Genomic DNA, 27,929 nt, shown 5'->3' with positions numbered 1-27,929 from the left:
TACATATAAGTCAAGTGTTTAATGAATGGGTGACAATCACCGATATATTTACAAATAAGAATGACTTGTCAACACTTAACAAATAAAAATGCAACCATGAATATCTGAAATAATAGTTTGGATCCGTTGACTACTTGTTTGTATGAAGATTGCAAATATTTATGCCTTGCATTGTTTTCATAATTCAGTGATTTGTCTAACGATCTGGAAGTTATTTTCGTTTTTATTTAATGGCAATATTATTTTTAATTATTCTTAAACAAAGGCTAATATGTTTACTCAATAGTCTCGGTGATATCAACAGACTTCAAATGTTTGTTAATGAAAGGTGTGAATTTAGATACTATGTTTGTGTTTTGCACTTCGTCAATCATTTTGGGGAAAATGTTTGTTGTTTTTTGTTTACAAGGGCCAATTGTGAGAATGAAAAAAAAAGATTCCAAGAGGTGTCAAAATTCATAAGTTGAAAAAAAAAAACCCGTTGATGAAAGAAGGAAGACGAACAGAGCAACAATTTTCTTTGAAAAATACACACATGCATATGTGTAGATCTAAACGGAATGAGCACCTTAAAAACCCGGCAAAACACTGGGTTATACAGGTGTTCCAGAGAGATAATTACTTCTTAAGGTCACAAATTGAAAGGATATCTTTAAGATGTTCTTTTAAAATCATATATGGAGTCAAGCAAATGAGAAAAAAAAGTCGAGGAAAAAGGGAAAATAGTTGAATTCCAATGCAAAACTTCGTCAAACAAACATAACAAATGTATTTTATTTCAACCAGAAAATCAAGCATCTTCATGATTTCAGTTTTAAATAAATTTTGTTAGAAACTAAGAGATGGACTTTGTTTATAGGTACTCTGGCAGATTTAAAAACATTTTGGTATACACATCTGATTTAGTAGGTATTTTCATAGCATCACTGAAGTAAAGCACGGTTGTGACTGTCGATAAAAGAAATTGTAGTGAAAAAGCATATTGCAGATGCGTTTAGATTACGACATAGTTTGAGAAAAAACTAGAGCATTTCAACTATATATATATATATATGAGAGGTAATTTTCAGTTATCATTATTTAAAAGATTTGATTTTTTCTTGAGTTTTTCTTTAATTGGAATAGTTTTTGTAAACAAACCACAAAAATGTTATGTGAGTAAGATCTTATATTTGAAATGATTTGTCAAAGTCAAATACTTGTGGTCGGTTCTTTGCCTATCATTTACAAAATGTAGATTTTGAAATATTGCATTAAATGACTATATTTTAATGATTTTGTGTATGAAAGATGCAGATATGATAATATTTGTAACGTGTTATAGATCAATTGTTTTGTCAACACGTTTAGTTTTAATTCAAAACTATGTTGAGACTGTCAGTATAACATTATCAGATTTCATTTAATCTGTTCATTGAATATCTTTGTATGAAGTTTTAGGTTGATTAACCAAAACATGATTTTTAAATGTGTATATCCTGACGTCTAGTAAGTTATAATGTGTATATCCCGACGTCTAGTAAGTTATAATGTGTATATCCCGACGTCTAGTAAGTTATAATGTGTTTCTCTAATTCTTCGTCAATTTATCCCTTTCTGCACCCATTGTGTAAAAAAAATTTAATCAACGTGTGGTTCGTTTGATCTCAGTTCTTCATTGGTTAAAATCCGATTATGACGTCGAATTTTCTTGCTATTCTCTGAATTTCCTATTGTGACGGCATGAAAAAAGGCGACCATTCCTGATGACGTCACATAGAAAGAACACATCTTTTTGCAGATTATTCAAAAAGAAGGAATAACTTTGCCTGCATATTGTTTGAAAATCATTAGAGAAACAGATTCCACCACCAAATCTCGTGATCTCGTGTAATACGATATTTATCCACTCTCGGCAGTTAAATTTTAAATATTTAAAACGCTCGGCGAGCCTCGCGTTTTAAATTTGAAAATTTAACTGTCTCGAGTGGATAAATATCGTATCACACTCGATGCAGTGGTAGAATCTATATATATCCCGAAGTCTAGTAAGTTATAATGTTCATATATCGACGTCTAGTAAGTTATAATGTGTATATCGCGACGTCTAGTATTACTAAGTTATAATGTGTATATCCCGACGTCTAGTAAGTTATAATGTGTATATCCCGACGTTTAGTAAGTTATAATGTGTATATCTCGATGTCTAGTAAGTTATAATTTGTATATCCCGACGTCTAGTAAGTTATAATGTGTATATCCCGACTTCTAGTAAGTTATAATGTGTATATCCCGACGTCTAGTAAGTTATAATGTGTATATCCCGACGTCTAGTAAGTTATAATGTGTATATCCCGACGTCTAGTAAGTTAGAATTTCTAGTACGATACTTACATAATAAATATCTTTTCTCGTCACGATCATGTTGTTAAACTTGGTAACGCCTTCGTCAGGTGGTGTATCTTCCACGTACGGTTTACCTCTAAATAAGGCATTGTCCATGGCAATAGTACCTCTGGGAGCGAGAAGTTCGGAGAAGCATATCTTGAAATATAATCAAATGTACGTGAATTACATACATCGGAACTGTGGTATGGAAGTTATATTGTAAAAAGAGTAAAAGTGCATAAATGTAAAATTATATTGTCTCATTGACAATCATACCTTAATTTATTCTTATTTTTATATAAAGTTTAACCTGTTTCTCTGAATGTATAAACAATCTATCATCATGTGTTGTCAAATATGTAAAGATCATATACATAATTTCATATATTTATATTCAATAAATATGAAGTAAAATATTTGAATTGATACACGTTTATAAAACAGATTCATACTATGACCATTCTATAAATATTATATGTTGATTAGGTCTTTTTAACGATGATTCTAATATTATGTTAGAAATTGTTTGCTTTTTTAAATTATCTTTTTTCTAATTGTTAATGATACACTTACATTAAAATAATCACAATAGCCCGCTTTATCAGCGTCTATGAAGATGAAATCAAACTTCTCATTTTTCTTAGCCAAACTATTTAAACTTTCTATTGCTGGACCTAAAACGATATAGGAAGAAAGAAACTCATGAACTGATCTTGTGCACTTTTTTTAAATGTTCCAAAGAACAGTTCCTTGCTGTCATTAGCTAATATATTATTAAGTGAGATTATAAACAATTTAACCAAAAATTGCGAATGGCAGATCGATGCATTTTAAATGATAAGTAGCAATGGTAGTCATGCTTGAAAATGGAGGGGGAGTCAACCATTAATTGCATTTAATAAACGAAAATTTGGTACAAATAGTTTAAAAATCTTTATTTAAAGGAAATTCAGATCTTAGGTTATAATTTATTTACAATTTAACACACAGCGATTGAGATGTTGACATATGGTATGGTTTACATGATTGTTTGTTAATGAAAATACGATTTATTCCTCTGGATGTATATTTATTGTGCTGTTGGATTGCTGTCGCATTAAATATATGACTTACATATCCCCTGATTCATAACATGCAGCAATTGTATGTCTTAAGTTAAGTGTAATTAGTGATCTTATATGAATTTGGCAGGGGTCATTTTCTCCCTCACAAAATGACATTGCAACAGTATAATTCAGAAATCTGTGATATGTCTGTATAGAGTGTGTGTATACAACAAAAACAATCTGTGATATGTTAGTATAGAGTGTGTGTATACAATGAAAACAACCTGTGATGTGTTAGTATAGAGTTGTGTATACAACGAAAAAAAATCTGTGATATGTCAGTATAAAGTATGTGTATATAACGAAAAATATCTGTGATATGTCAGTATAAAGTGTGTGTATACAACGAAAAAAATCAGTGATATGTCAGTAGAGAGTGCGTGCATACAACGAAAAAAAGACCATGCGTAATTTAAAGGAAAAAAGGAAAAACAATTTAACTAAATATAAGACAGAAAACTATGATCCATTTAGCAGCAAATACCCAATTAAGAGCATTGGGTGACTCATGTATTCTGCAGTAGTCATGTTACAATTTCGATAACAAGTCATGAGTGAGCATAGTGAGAGAGTGTTATGGCTACGACCAACATATTCTGTAAATGTCAATCAAATTGTTGTGGCTCCCTTTAAATGTTCGAAGATAGGCTGGCAACTTCAATATGATCACTAGAACCCAACGTTCAACGGTTTGTGTGTTAGTAACAACTCTATATCAAATCAATCTCCTGAAGATTACATAAAATGAGATATGTATACTCCAAATGCAGTGCTGCTGTAAAGTTGGTGTACATCATGACAGTTTAATAAAAGGAAGTGTTAAAGTCCACAGACACTCCTGTCGATTTCCTGGTGACAGTGAATTATAAAACAGACTTCTACTATATCATTTGGTCTGAAGTGGATAGTTGTTTCATTGGCAATCATGCCACTTCTTCTTATTTTTATATTTGTTTAAAGTTGAACAGATTAGATGCGAGCAATGCAATCATCAATATTAGAATCATCCAGTAAAACGACATTAAAAGTTTATGAAGACACAGCAATGGTTTGATTAAGTTTAAGAGTGTTTAAGTCAAATGTTTGGTTTTTGTTTTTAATGTATTATTGCATGATGAGAGTACTTTGCTTATATGCACCTAACCATCCCTAGACTACTAAGGTAATTTCACATGAACTATGAAGCCCAAGAAAGAGAAAGCTGGTATTATTTATGCTAGTGGCGTTGAAAGAAGTGACAAGAGGCCTTTTACAGACCAAGCAATCAAACATTATTCGTAAGGTCGGTGGTCTGATTTAGGTGACCAGTGAGTAAAGTAACATTCAGTTTGTCATCTTTGGTTGAAATTCTAAAAATAAATATAATGTATCTATCATGATTGTCCAAGAATTTCTATAAAAAACTGCGTGTAATTTGATTTAAACATACATTTCATAAAAACACATTACAACTTGTTCTAAATAATCCAGTTTAATTGCTATTTTGCTCACCGTACTAACTGTGTAAATCATTAGAAGATCTGTTGGCCAATAGAGCAAAATTATGTTATGTACTTAACAAGTTTAAGTCAAACGATTGGTTTAAATAGGCGTCGGAAAAAACTGGAATATGCACTTTTCACCTTATCGCAATAAGTTGAAACAATAGATTATAAAAATAAGTTAATTATATGTTTTGAAACAATTATCACTGTCTTTGTACCATTCGGGAGGTCACTTTCTTAATAGAGAGTAAGTAGCAACAAAATAGTTTTGACAGTCAATGTATTGATGGCTGTATGCATACATGACATAAGAAATGATTGTATTTACATATATTAACGGCGGTTAATGTATTGACGGCTGCATGCATACATGACGTAAGAAATGACTGTATTTACATATATTAATGGCGCATGTATACATAACACAAAAAAAAGACTGTATTAACATGTATTAACATTAATTAAGACGTTTGTTTTTAAAAACAAATTCAAGATTTAAGTGAAGATTCTAAATAGAAAGAACAGTAATTCTTGGTTTTTTTCATTCCCTCGAATGTAATAAAACAGTTTTTTTTTTTAGATACATGTATTATAAGAAACACCATCATTCATCTGAAAAATCATAGCAAAGGGGAATAAGATGCAGCAACATGTAACAGACCTCTCCAATGTTTGCACAACGATCTCAAATTTCTTATTTCTGATTTTACATAAAGTTCATTGAAAAAACAGATAAAAGACTGCAATAATTGCTCATGCTTATTTTTATATATACGATCAGTTGAAATGAACCTTGTGAAAACGCAAAACAGCACCTATTTTTAACTGATCCTGAATACAATGGAGAACATTAATGCCTTTAATTTTTCCATTGAAATATATAGCTAACTGTTTTATGTATACACAGCCTTACCAGTAAGAATTTCGACCTTCTTTCCATGTGGCGACCTGTCCATAAATTTTCTAGCTAGGTCTACTAGGTATGAATCAAGTTCACAAGTGACGACCTTCCCGTCATCCGGAATAGCTTCCGCCATTCCTAATGCAGAACATCCAGTGAACATACCGACCTCAAGAACGTTTTTGGATTTAGAAGCACTGACTAAGAATTTTAATACATATCCTAAAAAGATAAACAAAATTTTAAAAGTTGAAATTTACATAGTTTCAAATTTACTAGATTTGTTCAGACATAAATTTTGAATGACAATATTGTTTATAAGCTTGGGGATAGCAATGTATATGTCTGCACACATTTTCTCTCAACGCACTCGTCTACGTTGTAAACTTATTTAATTCATGTCAACGGACTCTGTTAATGGAATAAGAAGAACGTATTTACATTAAACGCAATCAATGTGGAGCGAACAAATATAGATCAAAACCAATGAATAAGAACTGATCTCTCTCTCTCTCGTTGTATAATGCTTGCTTGTTTTTGTGTTTTTTATCTGTTTGCCTTTTCTTTTTCTTTTAAATATGTTTAACGCTCGCTTCATAATTGAACGCAATCAATGTGTGGAGATAACAAATATAGATCAAAACCAATGAATGAGAACTGATCTCTCTCTCTCTCGTTGTATTATGCTTGCTTGCTTGTTTTTTTTCTCTCATCTGTTTGCTTTTTCTTTTTCTTTTAAATATGTTTAACGCTCGCTCGCTTCATAATTGAAAGCAATCATTCAATGAAGTATCGCTTTCCTACTTAGATATCCAAAGAAGTGTTATATTAGGTTTTATTATTGTCTGTATTTTACCCTCCAGATTTCCCGACATCATTCTAGGGGTGATATTCCATTTCGTTTTCCCTTCTTCGTATACGTTCTGCCAGGGATGTTCTAAAGTATCTTTTATCAGTGCTGCCATTGACTCACTTGGTGTCGATGTCTTATTGTCGCAATAATCCTCTCGAGCCTTAAAATATAAAAAGGTGAAGGTATCGATTTCGGATATTTATGGATATGAAATACATATACAATGTACAGTATTTTCCTAAACAATCATTAGTGTGATAGTTGTTTGGCTTTCTCTCACTGCAATGAAGGGCTATTAAAACTTTTCAGATATAGCTCCATGTACTCGGCATGTTGCTTATCCTCGACTTAAATGGAAAGATATGTGATTCTGGTTTATTCTTTAACTTAATACAAAAAGAAAATGAAAATGTATGTTTAAAAGCTTTGTCTCACTTGAAGGAACTAGTCTTTTTTTATTACGTCTTCTATCAAAAATTATTTATAACTTTATTTTCAACCTGTTTGTATGGAAATACATAGGTAAAGGTGGCATGGAATTGCAGACTGCAGACTGCAATTTCATCAGTACAATCTGTATTCATCCAAGGAGTGATTAACGTTAAACAGGTAAATGTTTAAAAAAAAAAAAAACTTATCTTTATTGGCTGCCAAGTCTCAGGTTGTCAGATAAAAAAGATATGAACACTTTTACAACCACCCTTATTGCCTTATTGGCTGCCAAGTCTCAGGTTGTCAGATTAAAAAGATATAAACACTTTTACAACCACCCATATTGCATTATTGGCTGAACATTTAAGCTGGAACAATTATGGAAATATTTTGTCTGAACCATAAAGTAACATTACTTTAAGTACATATGTTTGATACCTTTGTCAAATCATCCACAGCCTGTATACCATTGATAATTGACTCGGGTACTCCCAGTGATTCGGCCTCTGCTTTCACCTCTCTCAGTTTATTTATCGCTGGATCTCGGCTACGTTTACTCATTTTTCCTGTAAAACCAGGAGAAGATGCAAAGGGGACAATTAAAAATAATAAGTCGAATAAAACACCATGGACACGAAATAGTCGAATAAAACACCATGGACAAAAAGTCGAATAAAACACCATGGACAAAAAGAAAAACATAGAAAAACGCCTACTTATATATCCACTTGTCTTTACAAAAATAATATTGATACATTGCATATAAATAAAAGATGGAGAGGGTAATAAATATACAACTTAACAATAAATAAATGTCTATACAATATGACAAGCTTAAAATCGATCTAGACAAAGTTATGAATGAATTTCACGGTATTCAAAAACATCTTCCATCAACACCACCGTCTTAAAAAACAAATAGCTGACTCAGAGGAAAGCTTCTTACGAGGTTCCTGACTCATGACAGGACACACGTTAGTATGTGCCTTTAAACCTGGATTATTGGAGTAACACATGGTCCTTTTATATCAGTATGGAAACATTACACGTTTGGATTATGCATTTTCCGAAATAAGATTTTCATCTAACAATATTTATATTTAAAGTTCCATATTGAAATCGTCCTGAATATGCATGAAAGATTTGTCAGTGGACGTTAAGCAACCAACAATCAATCAATCAATCCATATTGTTGATGGAAAAAGATTTAAATTTACAAATTACAGCCACCATTGCCTTGAACATGTTGAAGATAAAGATTATTTTATTTAGTCTGCAGTAATATGTTAAATAGGTTCACAATCGACAAAAGAAAACAGTTTTGTTTTCAAGTGCACGTACATTCCATAACAGGATATCTGTACTTTATTATGTAAATGGTTTTCCTTAATTTAACATGTTTAAAACATACCTTTTTCTTCCGTACTTTAACAGATCAATAATATCGCTCTAAATATTAACCTTGTATATTTAAAGTGTGTGTTTTATTATAATAAATCATATGACATATGACGCATACACTTGAGCAGCAAGTCAACAGGTGGAACGGTAGAAGTCTTTCTTTGGAAAATTTGTTCCATTTTCTTAAATTTTCATTTCTTTTTCAAGAATCGGAACTTCTGACATTACACTTTTGACTAATATATTCAGGTATTTATATGCGATATTTTTTTTGGGGGGAGGAGGTGACAGGGGGATTTATTACATATTAAAATCATATAGAACTTGTTATTTTAATAATGTTAAATCTTTTTGGCTGTATGGAATAGCTTTTATTTACCTGTTTGTTATTCGTCTGTAAATAAGAATGGTTTATTGAAATATGACACATTTGTCTAAACAAATTAATTCAGAAGAAAATACTGTTTAAATAAAAACTTTTATTTAGGCTTTGCAGGTAGTCATAATAATATATACATATGTCAAGATTATAATACAAATGAAATACAATGTGATCATAGATTATAACTGACAAATAAACTCTGAATTAAAGAACTACTAAGAGTATCTTAATAAATATAAAGAATGAAGCATAACAAAATAAAAATTCTATGAGATACAAATGAAATGTAAATTTCATACCCGCCTCATACAAACCTATTCCACATTTAGGGAAAGGGAGGGAGGGTTTTGAAAAATGAACAAACAAAACATTTCTTGTTTCAGCATCTTCCCCAGCTTTTCTTGTATTATCTGGTAGAAAAACTAAGCCAGTGTCCTACAATATGTTACAGACATTTTTAAAAAACATTATTGAGAAAATTGGGTTAGATCCAACAAAATACTCATCTCATAGCTTCAGAAGAGGAGGTGCAACTTGGTCATTCCAATGTGGTGTATCTTCTGAACTCATTCAATTACAAGGGGATTGAAAGAGTGACGCCTATAAATTGTATCTTAGATATGGTTTAGACGACAAGATGCAAGTCTCGTCAAAAATTATTTGTAGACTATGATATATGTTGTTTATTTTGAATTATAATTTTATTAGTAGTCAATAATTTACATTATATTGTAGGTTTGAAGGCATGGGGTAAACCCAGTTTAGTAATATCAGATTCAATTTTAAAGTATCTTCCGGAGATGAGAAATACGCAACTCCAGGCCTTTGGTGGGCTGCGTTGCGAAATGCTTTTAAGGAAATTAAAAAACAGGGTATTCACCTGGTATCATTTTAACAATATAATTGTACATGTGGGTACAAATGATGTATTTAACATTAATACTAATTTATTTGAGAAGTACATTCGTGATATTATACATGAATTGAGGATTTGTAATCCAGATTGTGTTATTATTTTATCTTCAATATTACCCAGGCCATGTGATTTTAATCATTCTGAATTGTTCGTCATCAATTTTAACAATGTACTAAAACAGTTGGCTTCCTCTCTTACTAATGTCAGATACATGGCATGTGAGAAGACTTTTTATAATAGAGTGAGGAAGCCAATTAACACTTTGTTTTCAATTGACAAATTGCATTTGTCCACCACTGGTCTTAATAAGGTTTTTAGCTTTATAGCTAATACTCTTGCACATCTTTAAATCTTTTGAAGTAGAATGAATTTTGATTGTGTTTGAATAAGAATTTTAAATTCAAATTTACTAGTAAATTGCAGCTTATTTTTAGGAGAAGGTTTACTCTTAATCTCCACATGAGGTTTTTCTATTATTGTAGAGGGTTTACACTGTTGACTCTATCATGCATCCTTGTTAGTACAATGGTTAGTACACCTGTCCTTATGATGGGGGATCGAGGTTCGAGTCCTCGACTTGGATTATAGAAGATGGTGTAGACTCACTCTAATTATTTTAGATTTATTATAAAAGTTGCAATTTGCAGTTTCTGAGATTTGTTTGTTTGGCGGACCTTCGGTTTGGCGGGTATGAAATTTACATTTCATTTGTATCTCATAGAATTTTTATTTTGTTATGCTTCATTCTTTATATTTATTAAGATACTCTTAGTAGTTCTTTAATTCAGAGTTTATTTGTCAGTTATAATCTATGATCACATGGTATTTCATTTGTATTATAATCTTGACATATGTATATATTATTATGACTACCTGCAAAGCCTAAATAAAAGTTTTTATTTAAACAGTATTTTCTTTTGAATTAATTTGTAAATTTTTGATTAAAAATGAATAATTATTGAAGAATCAGAAAAAAAATTTAGTGAATTGGTAAATGGACAATTGGTCTCACTTCATTTAACAGTGAACACATCTCTGGTCAAGGTTTAGTTTGGGCTGACTTCTAATTTAATTTAAACACGTTTTATATTGGTCACGCAGTACAGTAATTTATATTGGATAAAAATTTCAGTTTAAAAGTAGAACTCACTACTGATTTTCACTTTTCAGAAACACCAGAAAACAGGTAGTCAACATTTTAATAATTTAGAATTTTTATGTTTAAATAAGTCTTAGTTTGTCGTTGAAACTTCTATCAGCGTAGTTAATTTGTTAATGAACATTGTGTTTCGTCGTTTGTTCATTTTTCAAAACCCTCCCTCCCTTTCCCTAAATGTGGAATAGGTTTGTATGAGGCGGGTATGAAATTTACATTTCATTTGTATCTCATAGAATTTTTATTTTGTTATGCTTCATTCTTTATATTTATTAAGATACTCTTAGTAGTTCTTTAATTCAGAGTTTATTTGTCAGTTATAATCTATGATCACATTGTATTTCATTTGTATTATAATCTTGACATATGTATATATTATTATGACTACCTGCAAAGCCTAAATAAAAGTTTTTATTTAAACAGTATTTTCTTCTGAATTAATTTGTTTAGACAAATGTGTCATATTTCAATAAACCATTCTTATTTACAGACGAATAACAAACTGAGGTAAATAAAAGCTATTCCATACAGCCAAAAAGATTTAACATTATTAAAATAACAAGTTCTATATGATTTTAATATGTAATAAATCCCCCTGTCACCTCCTCCCCCCAAAAAAATATCGCATATAAATACCTGAATATATTAGTCAAAAGTGTAATGTTAGAAGTTCCGATTCTTGAAAAAGAAATGAAAATTTAAGAAAATGGAACAAATTTCCAAAGAAAGACTTCTACCGTTCCACCTGTTGACTTGCTGCTCAAGTGTATGCGTCATATGTCATATGATTTATTATCATAAAACACACACTTTAAATATACAAGGTTAATATTTAGAGCGATATTATTGATCTGTTAAAGTACGGAAGAAAAAGGTATGTTTTAAACATGTTAAATTAAGGAAAACCATTTACATAATAAAGTACAGATATCCTGTTATGGAATGTACGTGCACTTGAAAAACAAAACTGTTTTCTTTTGTCGATTGTGAACCTATGTAACATATTACTGCAGACTAAATAAAATAATCTTTATCTTCAACATGTTCAAGGCAATAGTGGCTGTAATTTGTAAATTTAAATCTTTTTCCATCAACAATATGGATTGATTGATTGATTGTTGGTTGCTTAACGTCCACTGACAAATCTTTCATGCATATTCAGGACGATTTCAATATGGAACTTTAAATATAAATATTGTTAGATGAAAATCTTATTTCGGAAAATGCATAATCCAAACGTGTAATGTTTCCATACTGATATAAAAGGACCATGTGTTACTCCAATAATCCAGGTTTAAAGGCACATACTAACGTGTGTCCTGTCATGAGTCAGGAACCTCGTAAGAAGCTTTCCTCTGAGTCAGCTATTTGTTTTTTAAGACGGTGGTGTTGATGGAAGATGTTTTTGAATACCGTGAAATTTATTCATAACTTTGTCTAGATCGATTTTAAGCTTGTCATATTGTATAGACATTTATTTATTGTTAAATTGTATATTTATTACCCTCTCCATCTTTTATTTATATGCAATGTATCAATATTATTTTTGTAAAGACAAGTGAATATATAAGTAGGCGTTTTTCTATGTTTTTCTTTTTGTCCATGGTGTTTTATTCGACTTTTTGTCCATGGTGTTTTATTCGACTATTTCGTGTCCATGGTGTTTTATTCGACTTATTATTTTTAATTGTCCCCTTTGCATCTTCTCCTGGTTTTACAGGAAAAATGAGTAAACGTAGCCGAGATCCAGCGATAAATAAACTGAGAGAGGTGAAAGCAGAGGCCGAATCACTGGGAGTACCCGAGTCAATTATCAATGGTATACAGGCTGTGGATGATTTGACAAAGGTATCAAACATATGTACTTAAAGTAATGTTACTTTATGGTTCAGACAAAATATTTCCATAATTGTTCCAGCTTAAATGTTCAGCCAATAATGCAATATGGGTGGTTGTAAAAGTGTTTATATCTTTTTAATCTGACAACCTGAGACTTGGCAGCCAATAAGGCAATAAGGGTGGTTGTAAAAGTGTTCATATCTTTTTTATCTGACAACCGGGGCCTTCGCAGCCAATAAAGATAAGTTGTTTTTTTTAAACATTTTCCTGTTTAACGTTAATCACTCCTTGGATGAATACAGATTGTACTGATGAAATTGCAGTCTGCAGTCTGCAATTCCATGCCACCTTTACCTATGTATTTCCATACAAACAGGTTGAAAATAAAGTTATAAATAATTTTTGATAGAAGACGTAATAAAAAAAGACTAGTTCCTTCAAGTGAGACAAAGCTTTTAAACATACATTTTCATTTTCTTTTTGTATTAAGTTAAAGAATAAACCAGAATCACATATCTTTCCATTTAAGTCGAGGATAAGCAACATGCCGAGTACATGGAGCTATATCTGAAAAGTTTTAATAGCCCTTCATTGCAGTGAGAGAAAGCCAAACAACTATCACACTAATGATTGTTTAGGAAAATACTGTACATTGTATATGTATTTCATATCCATAAATATCCGAAATCGATACCTTCACCTTTTTATATTGAAAGGCTCGAGAGGATTATTGCGACAATAAGACATCGACACCAAGTGAGCCAATGGCAGCACTGATAAAAGATACTTTAGAACATCCCTGGCAGAACGTATACGAAGAAGGGAAAACGAAATGGAATATCACCCCTAGAATGATGTCGGGAAATCTGGAGGGTAAAATACAGACAATAATAAAACCTAATATAACACTTCTTTGGATATCTAAGTAGGAAAGCGATACTTCATTGAATGATTGCTTTCAATTATGAAGCGAGCGAGCGTTAAACATATTTAAAAGAAAAAGAAAAAGAAAACAGATGAGAGAAAAAAAATAAGCAAGCAAGCATAATACAACGAGAGAGAGAGAGATCAGTTCTCATTCATTGGTTTTGATCTATATTTGTTATCTCCACACATTGATTGCGTTCAATTATGAAGCGAGCGTTAAACATATTTAAAGGAAAAAGAAAAGGCAAACAGATAAAAAACACAAAAACAAGCAAGCATTATACAACGAGAGAGAGAGAGATCAGTTCTTATTCATTGGTTTTGATCTATATTTGTTCGCTCCACATTGATTGCGTTTAATGTTAATACGTTCTTCTTATTCCATTAACAGAGTCCGTTGACATGAATTAAATAAGTTTACAACGTAGACGAGTGCGTTGAGAGAAAATGTGTGCAGACATATACATTGCTATCCCCAAGCTTATAAACAATATTGTCATTCAAAATTTATGTCTGAACAAATCTAGTAAATTTGAAACTATGTAAATTTCAACTTTTAAAATTTTGTTTATCTTTTTAGGATATGTATTAAAATTCTTAGTCAGTGCTTCTAAATCCAGAAACGTTCTTGAGGTCGGTATGTTCACTGGATGTTCTGCATTAGGAATGGCGGAAGCTATGCCGGATGACGGGAAGGTCGTCACTTGTGAACTTGATTCATACCTAGTAGACCTAGCTAGAAAATTTATGGACAGGTCGCCACATGGAAAGAAGGTCGAAATTCTTACTGGTAAGGCTGTGTATACATAAAACAGTTAGCTATATATTTCAATGGAAAAATTAAAAGCATTAATGTTCTCCATTGTATTCAGGATCAGTTAAAAATAGGTGCGTTTTCACAAGGTTCATTTCAACTGATCGTATATATAAAAATAAGCATGAGCAATTATTGCAGTCTTTTATCTGTTTTTTCAATGAACTTTATGTAAAATCAGAAATAAGAAATTTGAGACCGTTGTGCAAACATTGGAGAGGTCTGTTACATGTTGCTGCATCTTATTCCCCTTTGCTATGATTTTTCAGATGAATGATGGTGTTTCTTATAATACATGTATCTAAAAAAAAAACTGTTTTATTACATTCGAGGGAATGAAAAAAAACAAGAATTACTGTTCTTTCTATTTAGAATCTTTACTTAAATCTTGAATTTGTTTTTAAAAACAAACGTCTTAATTAATGTTAATACATGTAAATACAGTCTTTTTTTGTGTTATGTATACATGCGCCATTAATATATGTAAATACAGTCATTTCTTACGTCATGTATGCATGCAGCCGTCAATACATTAACCGCCGTTAATATATGTAAATACAGTCATTTCTTATGTCATGTATGCATACAGCCATCAATACATTGACTGTCAAAACTATTTTGTTGCTACTTACTCTCTATTAAGAAAGTGACCTCCCGAATGGTACAAAGACAGTGATAATTGTTTCAAAACATATAATTAACTTATTTTTATAATCTATTGTTTCAACTTATTGCGATAAGGTGAAAAGTGCATATTCCAGTTTTTTCCGACGCCTATTTAAACCAATCGTTTGACTTAAACTTGTTAAGTACATAACATAATTTTGCTCTATTGGCCAACAGATCTTCTAATGATTTACACAGTTAGTACGGTGAGCAAAATAGCAATTAAACTGGATTATTTAGAACAAGTTGTAATGTGTTTTTATGAAATGTATGTTTAAATCAAATTACACGCAGTTTTTTATAGAAATTCTTGGACAATCATGATAGATACATTATATTTATTTTTAGAATTTCAACCAAAGATGACAAACTGAATGTTACTTTACTCACTGGTCACCTAAATCAGACCACCGACCTTACGAATAATGTTTGATTGCTTGGTCTGTAAAAGGCCTCTTGTCACTTCTTTCAACGCCACTAGCATAAATAATACCAGCTTTCTCTTTCTTGGGCTTCATAGTTCATGTGAAATTACCTTAGTAGTCTAGGGATGGTTAGGTGCATATAAGCAAAGTACTCTCATCATGCAATAATACATTAAAAACAAAAACCAAACATTTGACTTAAACACTCTTAAACTTAATCAAACCATTGCTGTGTCTTCATAAACTTTTAATGTCGTTTTACTGGATGATTCTAATATTGATGATTGCATTGCTCGCATCTAATCTGTTCAACTTTAAACAAATATAAAAATAAGAAGAAGTGGCATGATTGCCAATGAAACAACTATCCACTTCAGACCAAATGATATAGTAGAAGTCTGTTTTATAATTCACTGTCACCAGGAAATCGACAGGAGTGTCTGTGGACTTTAACACTTCCTTTTATTAAACTGTCATGATGTACACCAACTTTACAGCAGCACTGCATTTGGAGTATACATATCTCATTTTATGTAATCTTCAGGAGATTGATTTGATATAGAGTTGTTACTAACACACAAACCGTTGAACGTTGGGTTCTAGTGATCATATTGAAGTTGCCAGCCTATCTTCGAACATTTAAAGGGAGCCACAACAATTTGATTGACATTTACAGAATATGTTGGTCGTAGCCATAACACTCTCTCACTATGCTCACTCATGACTTGTTATCGAAATTGTAACATGACTACTGCAGAATACATGAGTCACCCAATGCTCTTAATTGGGTATTTGCTGCTAAATGGATCATAGTTTTCTGTCTTATATTTAGTTAAATTGTTTTTCCTTTTTTCCTTTAAATTACGCATGGTCTTTTTTTCGTTGTATGCACGCACTCTCTACTGACATATCACTGATTTTTTTCGTTGTATACACACACTTTATACTGACATATCACAGATATTTTTCGTTATATACACATACTTTATACTGACATATCACAGATTTTTTTTCGTTGTATACACAACTCTATACTAACACATCACAGGTTGTTTTCATTGTATACACACACTCTATACTAACATATCACAGATTGTTTTTGTTGTATACACACACTCTATACAGACATATCACAGATTTCTGAAATATACTGTTGCAATGTCATTTTGTGAGGGAGAAAATGACCCCTGCCAAATTCATATAAGATCACTAATTACACTTAACTTAAGACATACAATTGCTGCATGTTATGAATCAGGGGATATGTAAGTCATATATTTAATGCGACAGCAATCCAACAGCACAATAAATATACATCCAGAGGAATAAATCGTATTTTCATTAACAAACAATCATGTAAACCATACCATATGTCAACATCTCAATCGCTGTGTGTTAAATTGTAAATAAATTATAACCTAAGATCTGAATTTCCTTTAAATAAAGATTTTTAAACTATTTGTACCAAATTTTCGTTTATTAAATGCAATTAATGGTTGACTCCCCCTCCATTTTCAAGCATGACTACCATTGCTACTTATCATTTAAAATGCATCGATCTGCCATTCGCAATTTTTGGTTAAATTGTTTATAATCTCACTTAATAATATATTAGCTAATGACAGCAAGGAACTGTTCTTTGGAACATTTAAAAAAAGTGCACAAGACCAGTTCATGAGTTTCTTTCTTCCTATATCGTTTTAGGTCCAGCAATAGAAAGTTTAAATAGTTTGGCTAAGAAAAATGAGAAGTTTGATTTCATCTTCATAGACGCTGATAAAGCGGGCTATTGTGATTATTTTAATGTAAGTGTATCATTAACAATTAGAAAAAAGATAATTTAAAAAGCAAACAATTTCTAACATAATATTAGAATCATCGTTAAAAAGACCTAATCAACATATAATATTTATAGAATGGTCATAGTATGAATCTGTTTTATAAACGTGTATCAATTCAAATATTTTACTTCATATTTATTGAATATAAATATATGAAATGATGTATATGATCTTTACATATTTGACAACACATGATGATAGATTGTTTATACATTCAGAGAAACAGGTTAAACTTTATATAAAAATAAGAATAAATTAAGGTATGATTGTCAATGAGACAATATAATTTTACATTTATGCACTTTTACTCTTTTTACAATATAACTTCCATACCACAGTTCCGATGTATGTAATTCACGTACATTTGATTATATTTCAAGATATGCTTCTCCGAACTTCTCGCTCCCGGAGGTACTATTGCCATGGACAATGCCTTATTTAGAGGTAAACCGTACGTGGAAGATACACCACCTGACGAAGGCGTTACCAAGTTTAACAACATGATCGTGACGAGAAAAGATATTTATTATGTAAGTATCGTACTAGAAATTCTAACTTACTAGACGTCGGGATATACACATTATAACTTACTAGACGTCGGGATATACACATTATAACTTACTAGACGTCGGGATATACACATTATAACTTACTAGAAGTCGGGATATACACATTATAACTTGCTAGACGTCGGGATATACAAATTATAACTTACTAGACATCGAGATATACACATTATAACTTACTAAACGTCGGGATATACACATTATAACTTACTAGACGTCGGGATATACACATTATAACTTAGTAATACTAGACGTCGCGATATACACATTATAACTTACTAGACGTCGATATATGAACATTATAACTTACTAGACTTCGGGATATATATAGATTCTACCACTGCATCGAGTGTGATACGATATTTATCCACTCGAGACAGTTAAATTTTCAAATTTAAAACGCGAGGCTCGCCGAGCGTTTTAAATATTTTAAATTTAACTGCCGAGAGTGGATAAATATCGTATTACACGAGATCACGAGATTTGGTGGTGGAATCTGTTTCTCTAATGATTTTCAAACAATATGCAGGCAAAGTTATTCCTTCTTTTTGAATAATCTGCAAAAAGATGTGTTCTTTCTATGTGACGTCATCAGGAATGGTCGCCTTTTTTCATGCCGTCACAATAGGAAATTCAGAGAATAGCAAGAAAATTCGACGTCATAATCGGATTTTAACCAATGAAGAACTGAGATCAAACGAACCACACGTTGATTAAATTTTTTTTACACAATGGGTGCAGAAAGGGATAAATTGACGAAGAATTAGAGAAACACATTATAACTTACTAGACGTCGGGATATACACATTATAACTTACTAGACGTCGGGATATACACATTATAACTTACTAGACGTCAGGATATACACATTTAAAAATCATGTTTTGGTTAATCAACCTAAAACTTCATACAGAGATATTCAATGAACAGATTAAATGAAATCTGATAATGTTATACTAACAGTCTCAACATAGTTTTGAATTAAAACTAAACGTGTTGACAAAACAATTGATCTATAACACGTTACAAATATTATCATATCTGCATCTTTCATACACAAAATCATTAAAATATAGTCATTTAATGCAATATTTCAAAATCTACATTTTGTAAATGATAGGCAAAGAACCGACCACAAGTATTTGACTTTGACAAATCATTTTAAATATAAGATCTTACTCACATAACATTTTTGTGGTTTGTTTACAAAAACTATTCCAATTAAAGAAAAACTCAAGAAAAAATCAAATCTTTTAAATAATGATAACTGAAAATTACCTCTCATATATATATATATATAGTTGAAATGCTCTAGTTTTTTCTCAAACTATGTCGTAATCTAAACGCATCTGCAATATGCTTTTTCACTACAATTTCTTTTATCGACAGTCACAACCGTGCTTTACTTCAGTGATGCTATGAAAATACCTACTAAATCAGATGTGTATACCAAAATGTTTTTAAATCTGCCAGAGTACCTATAAACAAAGTCCATCTCTTAGTTTCTAACAAAATTTATTTAAAACTGAAATCATGAAGATGCTTGATTTTCTGGTTGAAATAAAATACATTTGTTATGTTTGTTTGACGAAGTTTTGCATTGGAATTCAACTATTTTCCCTTTTTCCTCGACTTTTTTTTCTCATTTGCTTGACTCCATATATGATTTTAAAAGAACATCTTAAAGATATCCTTTCAATTTGTGACCTTAAGAAGTAATTATCTCTCTGGAACACCTGTATAACCCAGTGTTTTGCCGGGTTTTTAAGGTGCTCATTCCGTTTAGATCTACACATATGTATGTGTGTATTTTTCAAAGAAAATTGTTGCTCTGTTCGTCTTCCTTCTTTCATCAACGGGTTTTTTTTTCAACTTATGAATTTTGACACCTCTTGGAATCTTTTTTTTTCATTCTCACAATTGGCCCTTGTAAACAAAAAACAACAAACATTTTCCCCAAAATGATTGACGAAGTGCAAAACACAAACATAGTATCTAAATTCACACCTTTCATTAACAAACATTTGAAGTCTGTTGATATCACCGAGACTATTGAGTAAACATATTAGCCTTTGTTTAAGAATAATTAAAAATAATATTGCCATTAAATAAAAACGAAAATAACTTCCAGATCGTTAGACAAATCACTGAATTATGAAAACAATGCAAGGCATAAATATTTGCAATCTTCATACAAACAAGTAGTCAACGGATCCAAACTATTATTTCAGATATTCATGGTTGCATTTTTATTTGTTAAGTGTTGACAAGTCATTCTGTACATGTAAAAGTATATATGCGTAACCAGAGAGCATGATTCTAATTACATATCACATTAATATTGTCTCCTCGGGAACTAGAACCCGGGAACTCTGTGTTACAAGTCATCGCTCTAACCGACTTCGCTAAAGAAATACGTCCATAGCCCAACCGCTTACCTACTACTGAAGGGAAGTAATCCTGTTATACTTCCCTACCTCAAGTGTTTGCTTCGCATCACGGTGCGGAGCTATTAAGGGGACGAAGTCCCCTATTACGGTAGAAAAATCAATTAAAAAAAAAAAAAAAAAAAAAAATCGGGAAAATTTCCCGAAATTTTCATTCTACTAATGAACTCAAAATCGTTAACTTTTTTATTTTCAGACTTTTTTATTTTCCCGCATTTGCGCAGAAATGTACTTCCTTTTTCCGGTCTCGTTTGCATGAGTCTTTGAGTAAAATATATATTTATCAGTCTAGTAAAATATAGGAAGGAACGCAATACCAATAGACATTCCATTTTTTTATAATTCCTTGAATGGCTTGATATGAAAAAAACGTTACCTGATAGCGTTTCTTTGTTTACATTGAATATGACGTCATACCATAAATAACGTCACAACTAAAATTCCGAACAACAGAACCGAAATCGGAAACGTAAGGGTATTTCCGTTTCTTTTTGAACAGATTTTGAAGTTAAAATATGTTTGAATTAAAAAAAAAAATTCATACAGACTTCGTCCCCTTTCACAGGTAACGCCTACCTCATATTAATTCCTTGAATGGATTGATATGAAAAAACGTTACCTGATAGCGTTTCTTTGTTTACATTGAATATGACGTCATAACATAAATAACGTCACAACTAAAATTCCGAACAACAGAACCGAAATCGGAAACGTAAGGGTATTTCCGTTTCTTTTTGAACAGATTTTGAAGTTAAAATATGTTTGAATTAAAAAAAAATAATACATACAGACTTCGCCCCCTTTCACAGGTAACGCCTGCCTCATATTAGTTTCAGTCGACATGCACGACATCTTGAAATAATTACTTATCACGTATAGATTTTGATTGGTTGCTTTATGATGCGGCTAAGATACAGCTTCAGCTATTGGCTTAAATGAGTTAAAGAATTACAGACTTTTCTCGTCTCAGGATAAGACATCAAATACCGGAAAAATAACTATGTGTATTTCAGTTCCGATCAACTGTCGTTAATTCATCTTCGTTTTATTATGCATATATCGCACACAGAAATTCAATATTGAAATATCAATTATTAATACGTGTTTATTTGCTTTGTTAATCTGCAATATGCACGATTTGTTTTGCTAAACAATGTTCCTATACAATGTTTACACAAATGCATTATCTGTATTTTATAACTTCCGCCAATCTAGGCACACCTCCACAGTCGTGTCTATTTGTAAATGTTTTAATTTTCAACAAGTAAAGTGAACAAAATTTTAAAAGCATGGGTGTATAACGCACACTCGTAACGTAAATCCATTTTATATCAATCAATATCTAAAAATACCGCATTTCCAATACTAAATGAACAACCACATGCACACACATTACCTTAATATAGGATAGAGCAAAGCAGTCCACAGCTTTTTAGAAATCTCAAACTTGTATACCATTATGACTCTCACAACACATACACTGGCTAGATATCCTTTCTAACCACCGTGGATTTTGGGCGCCAAATGTAACTGGAGAGCATGATGGTTTTTACAAAACCACTTAGTCTCCTCCGGGACTGGAACCCTGAACCTCTTTATTTAAAGTCGGCACTTTAACCGACTGAGCTTATGAATTAAGCACTCCCCTAGCTCAACCGCTTACGACTGGCTAAGTATCTATTACATGTACTAGGGGAAGCAATTCCGTCAAATATTGATTGATATTGCTATATGGTGATGTACATAACAAAATACTTAAACGATGTTATAAAACTTTCGAACCCTGGACTCCTGTCACAGTAAGCCATTGCTCTATCGATTGAGCTGAAGGAGTACTCCACCAGCACAGCTAATGGACGGCCGTTGTAAACTACATGTATGTCAAGGGAGACACCGATACTGTGCTTATCTTGTATTACGCAGTTAGTTTAATTTGATAGGGCGTGCATTCAGCGATTAAGTAATATAAGTTAATTCTACTCAAACAAAAGAAAAAAAAATAATTAAGATATCAGGCTAATAATTTAAGATACCAGACAGGCAATAAAATATGTCAAACAGACGTTTGATAAACACACGACTCATCAGTGATGCTGGGATCAAAGAAACTGGAAGGCCATATCTATTACTACGTAGGAGTTCATCAAATTTTGAAACCGACAAATTTCAAAACATTGTTCAAAATCTAGGTATTAAAAGCCACCTATGCCTTGGAATAAAAATACATTTGTATTTGTTTTATGATTTTATAAACGTTTAACTATAATACAGTAAACTTACTGCATCCATGATATGTCATGTCAGAACATGAGCTCAGACTAGGCTGGTTATATTATCGGGGACGAAATGTCCACCACCAGTTGCCTCGACCCAGTGTTTGAATAAAATCATCAAATATAAAACATGATGCTGTCGTTTAAATCAATTAAAAAATGCATAGGAACAACCTGGAGTGATCGATGACTTTTAAAATAACTTACTTCAGGGTTTTTACTTCATTATTTTGACACGCCTCTCCACCTCCGAATAAGGAAAAATATTTAATATATATTCATACTGTCTGTTTGTAGGTTTTGATGCCTATAAGGGATGGTATTATGCTGATCAGAAGAAAAGAGGACATGAATGGAACCGTTTGAAAAATTTTTAATATAATTGTTCAATTGATCTTGATTTACCATTCATCTCTTTATCAAATCCATATTTAAAGTTACATATTATTTGTAAATATATCGGTGATTGTCACCCAATTCATTAAACACTTGACTTATATTTATTTCCGTTAATATGAGAATATTTCTTCTTATTCAACTTGGTTGCTGTTTCAGTGAAGGTAACCTTATATTTCTTTTATTCATGCAAACGTACTAGTATACCACAAAGATAATGTTTAATTGTGTTATTCATTGATATTAATTTCGTGAGATCAGGAAAATTTTCCTTTCCAGTATTACAAAACTATTTAAATTAATCAGGATTTTAAAGAGAATTAAAAGTTAAGCATTCAAAAGATGTGACAAACGTCGCTGATGCCAGCGATGCTTGAATTGGAGTAGAAAAATCGTAGTGTTTCTGTGGCTAAGACCACCCATCTATGTATGGGCGTAGACAAACATTAGCGTTTCTGTGGCTAAGTCCATCGATGTCTGGGGTATTCAAACCTTATTGTTTCTGTGGCCCAGGCTATCGATGACTGGGGTAGGCAAACCTTAGTGTTTCTGTTGATAAGTCCATCTATGCTGGGGGTAAACCACCAAAAAGTAAAAATTAACTGACCCTTACCGTGTCATTAATCTTTCTTGTAGGCAAAGAATGTTGACTAAATCTTCAACAAAAAACTGCATTCAATTTTCCAATCCTAATCATTCCTTTCAATGTAGCAAAATTCCAGGGTCGTCTACAGACGGAGCACAAGTCATTGAACAAAAGTATTATACGAAGCTAAAATCGTCACTCTCCTCAACGCCGACACAAGTTTCTTAACCGTTACCCAATATCTGCTTGAAAGATATGTACTTTTTGGCAAAACGGCAAATTCTTGCCCTTTTCCTCTTATATAACACCACTGTATGCCAATCATCTCACATTGTTTAATTGTCGTTTGCCGAACAACCTTAGTGCACAACAAGGGTGGCATTGTCCTGTTCAATCTGTATAGTGTTTTGTTGACATTTTTGGGTCTTTTTCTCTCTTTTTGGTAATTGATTTTGTCTTCGTTAACCAGTGCTTTTATTTTAGAAAAGAGCTCGAATATTTATTTCATTGAAAATTGATTCTAAAGGTGTGAACAGAGTGTCAGTGTTGTGGAAAAGTGTAAGACCTAAATCAATACGATAGAGGTTGTTAACGGCCTTTTATTTCGATATGGCTTAGAAGTTCAGGAAAATGTAATTTATAGAATTCTACCTCAAACGAACAACTGGATTACTTTATTTGATACATAAATCAAACAAATGTTCTGTCCAGAAGATGAAAATCTCTTTCAAAGAACTAAAATATAATGTGTATCCCAATTATAAAACAATTAAAACCCTTTTCACCATGCAATATACATTTAACTGTTCCAGCCTATACAAATTCAAGTTTCTACTCTGAATTGAACCAACAACTAAGGGACGACTTCAAAAGATCAATGTAGGATAAAAAAAACTTAAATCAAATAGTTTGGGGGTGGAGGGGGGTTAAAATTGCTGCAAGTTTTATTTATCCAAAATCGATTTTGCATATATCCATATTGGTCAATCAATTTTTCCCAAATTAAGTTAAGAGGGGGGGGGGGGGGGGGGGGGGGTCAGTGAAAAAACTATGTGAATTAAGTTTTTTTATCCTACATTGAACTTTTGATGTCATCCCTAAAATAATTATAAAATTGTTTATATGACAAAACGTACACAATAATAACTTGTGTTTGAATAAACAAGTCTTCACGTGTAAAAATAATAACGGCAGATAAAAAGATATTAATGAGAACAAATTGCATGATAAATAGTATACTGTTTCAAATTATAAAGGTTCTACCCATAGTGATGGTACATGGGATAATCTCAGGCAAGTATCTTCATTCATTTCATTTTCTAGAAATTTTATAAAATTCATAAACTTGTTCTCTCTTTTGAAGTGACGATCTGGTTGACTGTTACTGAATATCTGTCAGAGAATCCAAATGACTGACAGACGCATTGACAGATTTGATTGATTGTTACTGAATATCTGTCAGAGAATCGAAATGACTGACAGATGCATTGACAGATTTGGTAGACTGTTACTGAATATCTGTCAGAGAATCCAAATGACTGGCAGACGCATTGACAGATTTCACTAGTAGTGCAAGAACTGCGTACATGATTATGCCAGTGTTTGTGTGGCCTATTTTGTTTTAAGAGTTTAGTCTCAAAAGAATTATTTTGCAGCCTGTTGTTTTCTTGTGTTTTGTTGTTTTTTTTGCAATGGTTTCGTCTGCCTCTCTTTGACTAACGGGTTTCCATTGCCCCTTGCGCATGTGTCCTTTTGGAACTATTTAAAATATTTTGCAATGATTTCTGAATTTTCCTTGGAGTTCGGGATTTTTTTTATTTTACTTTTTTCTACCACATAAGTAGAAGAACGCTTTCGAGTTTTTTGTAAATATTTCGTAGGACATTGCTTTAAAGGATCATTAGCTACGAAGTTGACAAAAATCAAATTATAATTGTTTTTTCAAACATTTATAAAAGCGGAATTGTGAAATAGTATTTTGGTTCAATTTTGTCAAAATAATCCCAAAAAACACCGATGATGTATTATTGGCTTGTAAGTCGATAATTCAACTCAATGACATATGAATCCGTATTCATGCGAACTTTAATTTATCTGGGATGGGCTATGCATGGGCTAATCGTGTTTAGCTATACAAAGAAGATTGATTGTTTGATTGATTGTTGCTTTATGCCACTTTCAGCACTATTGTGCTATTTCGCTGCGGTCAGTTTTCATCTGTGGAGGAAGTCGGACTGCACGGAGAGAACCACCGACCTTTTGTAGCAAAACTGACAATCCTAGCCAATTGGAGTCGCACCTGCCACGCGCGGGATTTGAACTCACAACCTCAGTGTTGACAGGTTTGTGATACAGTAGTTTGACTACTTAGACCAGTCGACAACCGAGGCCCCTTATAAAAAAGAAAAGAATGTCAAAATTGAAAAGTGAAGGCAGACACCGGGAAGATCCCTTTTGTTGACTGATTCTGCACACACAAAATCATTCCAAAACGATGATTTTACATGTTTTTAAATCTATGACATGAAATTAAACATATTGTACGTGCTTGACTATGTATGTTTATACATAGTTATGTTTACATCAGGCCATATGACCTACTGAATTCTTCAGAGATCATGTCGATGGTTAATTAGATGGCGTCTATTCTAAAATTCACACGAATAATTGCCAATGAGACAACTGTTCACCAGAGACCAAATGACATAGAAGTTAACAACTATAGGTCACCGTACGACCTTCAAACATTAGAGAGTGGAAGCTACGAAGGAGGTTATCAAACTCATAAGTTTACAGCCGATTTCAATGAGTGTGTAGGAAAAGGTAATATCTTTTGGTTAGCTTGCTTGCTAGCTGAACCGTGAAGTCATTATTAAGTTAGGTAAACTACCCTCCTTTTTGAGTAGACTAGTCGTTTCTATATCATAGTGCTCAAAAAGTGTCAAAAACAGTATTTTTACTTGATTTTTGATGTGAAACCGTATTTTTTGGTGACAAATGAATTATTGATTAACTAGTCTTTAAGCTATAGTCTGTTTCATTTTTGTATTGCGTTTTACCCCAGAAACAAGGGTGGGTTCGACTTTTGACTTACTGTGGAGAGACTATGTCATTTTCTGAACTTCTGCTGATTTGTTTGAAAAAAGCACGTACACGTCTAGAGTTTGGATACACAAATCGATTTTTAAACATGACAATCTCGATCCAAGTGCTGTTATCGAAATTACCAAATTCAGTGAAAATGTACAGAAATGATCCCCTTCGAACATCGAAATGTTCACTCGAATGACAGACTATATAAAAAAGAATGGGCATGACATTTTGTAGTTAACGAATAGTTTTCGATGTTTAAACACAAATATTTACACATTTTTCATATTTTGAAAAGCTATAGTCTGTTTCAAAAATGTACCTTTATACGAAAATGGTTTCATTTAAAACTGTTGTTCAAAATTCACCGTAGTAGTTACATATTGGATCGGTTTTGGTATCAATATAATCAGTACTTGATGACATACAAAGAATCATTGGAGAAAGTGGACATTATCTTCAGGCCCTTTTTAGCAGTACCGCATTTACTCAAAAAATCTGAAAATTTGTTTTCCCATTTTTTGACTGGGGTCACCTCTGATAAAAAATTGTGAAAATTCAGAGAGTAATGCCAGAACGGTTTGAAGATGATTTTTGTGTGGCATATATATATTTGTGCATCTAACGAACTATGAATTGCATGATTCTAGAAAGTATTAAATACCGTATACAGCGTCGACATTTCTATATCATAGTGCTCAAAAAGTGTCAAAAACAGTAATTTTACTTGATATTTGATGTGAAACCGTATTTTTTGGTGACAAATGAATTATTGATTAACTAGTCTTTAAGCTATAGTCTGTTTCATTTTTGTATTGCGTTTTACCCCAGAAACAAGGGTGGGTTCGACTTTTGACTTACTGTGGAGAGACTATGTCATTTTCTGAACTTCTGCTGATTTGTTTGAAAAAAGCACGTACACGTCTAGAGTTTGGATACACAAATCGATTTTTAAACATGACAATCTCGATCCAAGTGCTGTTATCGAAATTACCAAATTCAGTGAAAATGTACAGAAATGATCCCCTTCGAACATCGAAATGTTCACTCGAATGACAGAC

At 32.1% G+C, this 27,929-nt stretch overlaps 2 protein-coding genes across 3 annotated transcripts; one reads left to right on the top strand and one right to left on the bottom strand.

Annotated features, from left to right (window-relative positions):
• Nucleotides 1-4: 4 nt before the first annotated feature.
• LOC127737419 (O-methyltransferase MdmC-like) lies at nucleotides 5-8,873 on the bottom strand. Of its 2 annotated transcripts, XM_052248074.1 has the most exons (6): nucleotides 8,555-8,873; nucleotides 7,582-7,709; nucleotides 6,715-6,871; nucleotides 5,871-6,080; nucleotides 2,941-3,041; nucleotides 5-2,523 (listed from the first exon to the last, which is right to left on the bottom strand). In XM_052248074.1, exons 2-6 carry the CDS (start codon nucleotides 7,702-7,704, stop codon nucleotides 2,341-2,343), a joined length of 774 nt encoding a protein of 257 aa, XP_052104034.1. In that variant the 5' UTR covers nucleotides 7,705-7,709; nucleotides 8,555-8,873; the 3' UTR covers nucleotides 5-2,340. The 2 variants fall into 2 exon arrangements, with proteins under 2 accessions (XP_052104034.1, XP_052104035.1); XM_052248075.1 differs by lacking the exons at nucleotides 5-2,523; nucleotides 2,941-3,041 and adding an exon at nucleotides 3,595-4,822 and having other exon boundaries at nucleotides 8,555-8,870.
• Nucleotides 8,874-11,699: 2,826 nt separating this feature from the next.
• On the top strand, nucleotides 11,700-23,309 carry LOC127737416 (O-methyltransferase MdmC-like). Its single transcript, XM_052248068.1, has 7 exons — nucleotides 11,700-11,872; nucleotides 12,719-12,846; nucleotides 13,554-13,710; nucleotides 14,345-14,554; nucleotides 17,374-17,474; nucleotides 17,891-18,040; nucleotides 23,094-23,309. The coding sequence occupies exons 2-7, from the start codon at nucleotides 12,724-12,726 to the stop codon at nucleotides 23,160-23,162; spliced, it is 810 nt and encodes a 269-aa protein (XP_052104028.1). The 5' UTR covers nucleotides 11,700-11,872; nucleotides 12,719-12,723; the 3' UTR covers nucleotides 23,163-23,309.
• Nucleotides 23,310-27,929: the final 4,620 nt, after the last annotated feature.

The sequence above is a fragment of the Mytilus californianus genome, unplaced genomic scaffold (assembly GCF_021869535.1).
Source record: "Mytilus californianus isolate M0D057914Y unplaced genomic scaffold, xbMytCali1.0.p SCAF_4, whole genome shotgun sequence".
NCBI classification, from domain to species: Eukaryota; Metazoa; Mollusca; class Bivalvia; order Mytilida; family Mytilidae; genus Mytilus; species Mytilus californianus.
The sequence above is the reverse complement of the archived record's forward strand: the minus strand, read 5'-3'. Positions and strand labels throughout refer to the sequence as shown.

Bases quoted from the DNA above. Each gene is read 5' to 3' on its own strand.
- LOC127737419 (XM_052248074.1), bottom strand. From the start codon at position 7,704: ATGAGTAAACGTAGCCGAGATCCAGCGATAAATAAACTGAGAGAGGTG. The intron at 6,081-6,714 runs GTAAAATACAGA...TTATCTTTTTAG, and splicing joins GATGTCGGGAAATCTGGAGG to GATATGTATTAAAATTCTTA. The intron at 2,524-2,940 runs GTAAGTGTATCA...TTATATTTCAAG, and splicing joins GCTATTGTGATTATTTTAAT to ATATGCTTCTCCGAACTTCT.
- LOC127737416 (XM_052248068.1), top strand. From the start codon at position 12,724: ATGAGTAAACGTAGCCGAGATCCAGCGATAAATAAACTGAGAGAGGTG. The intron at 12,847-13,553 runs GTATCAAACATA...TTATATTGAAAG, and splicing joins CTGTGGATGATTTGACAAAG to GCTCGAGAGGATTATTGCGA. The intron at 17,475-17,890 runs GTAAGTGTATCA...TTATATTTCAAG, and splicing joins GCTATTGTGATTATTTTAAT to ATATGCTTCTCCGAACTTCT.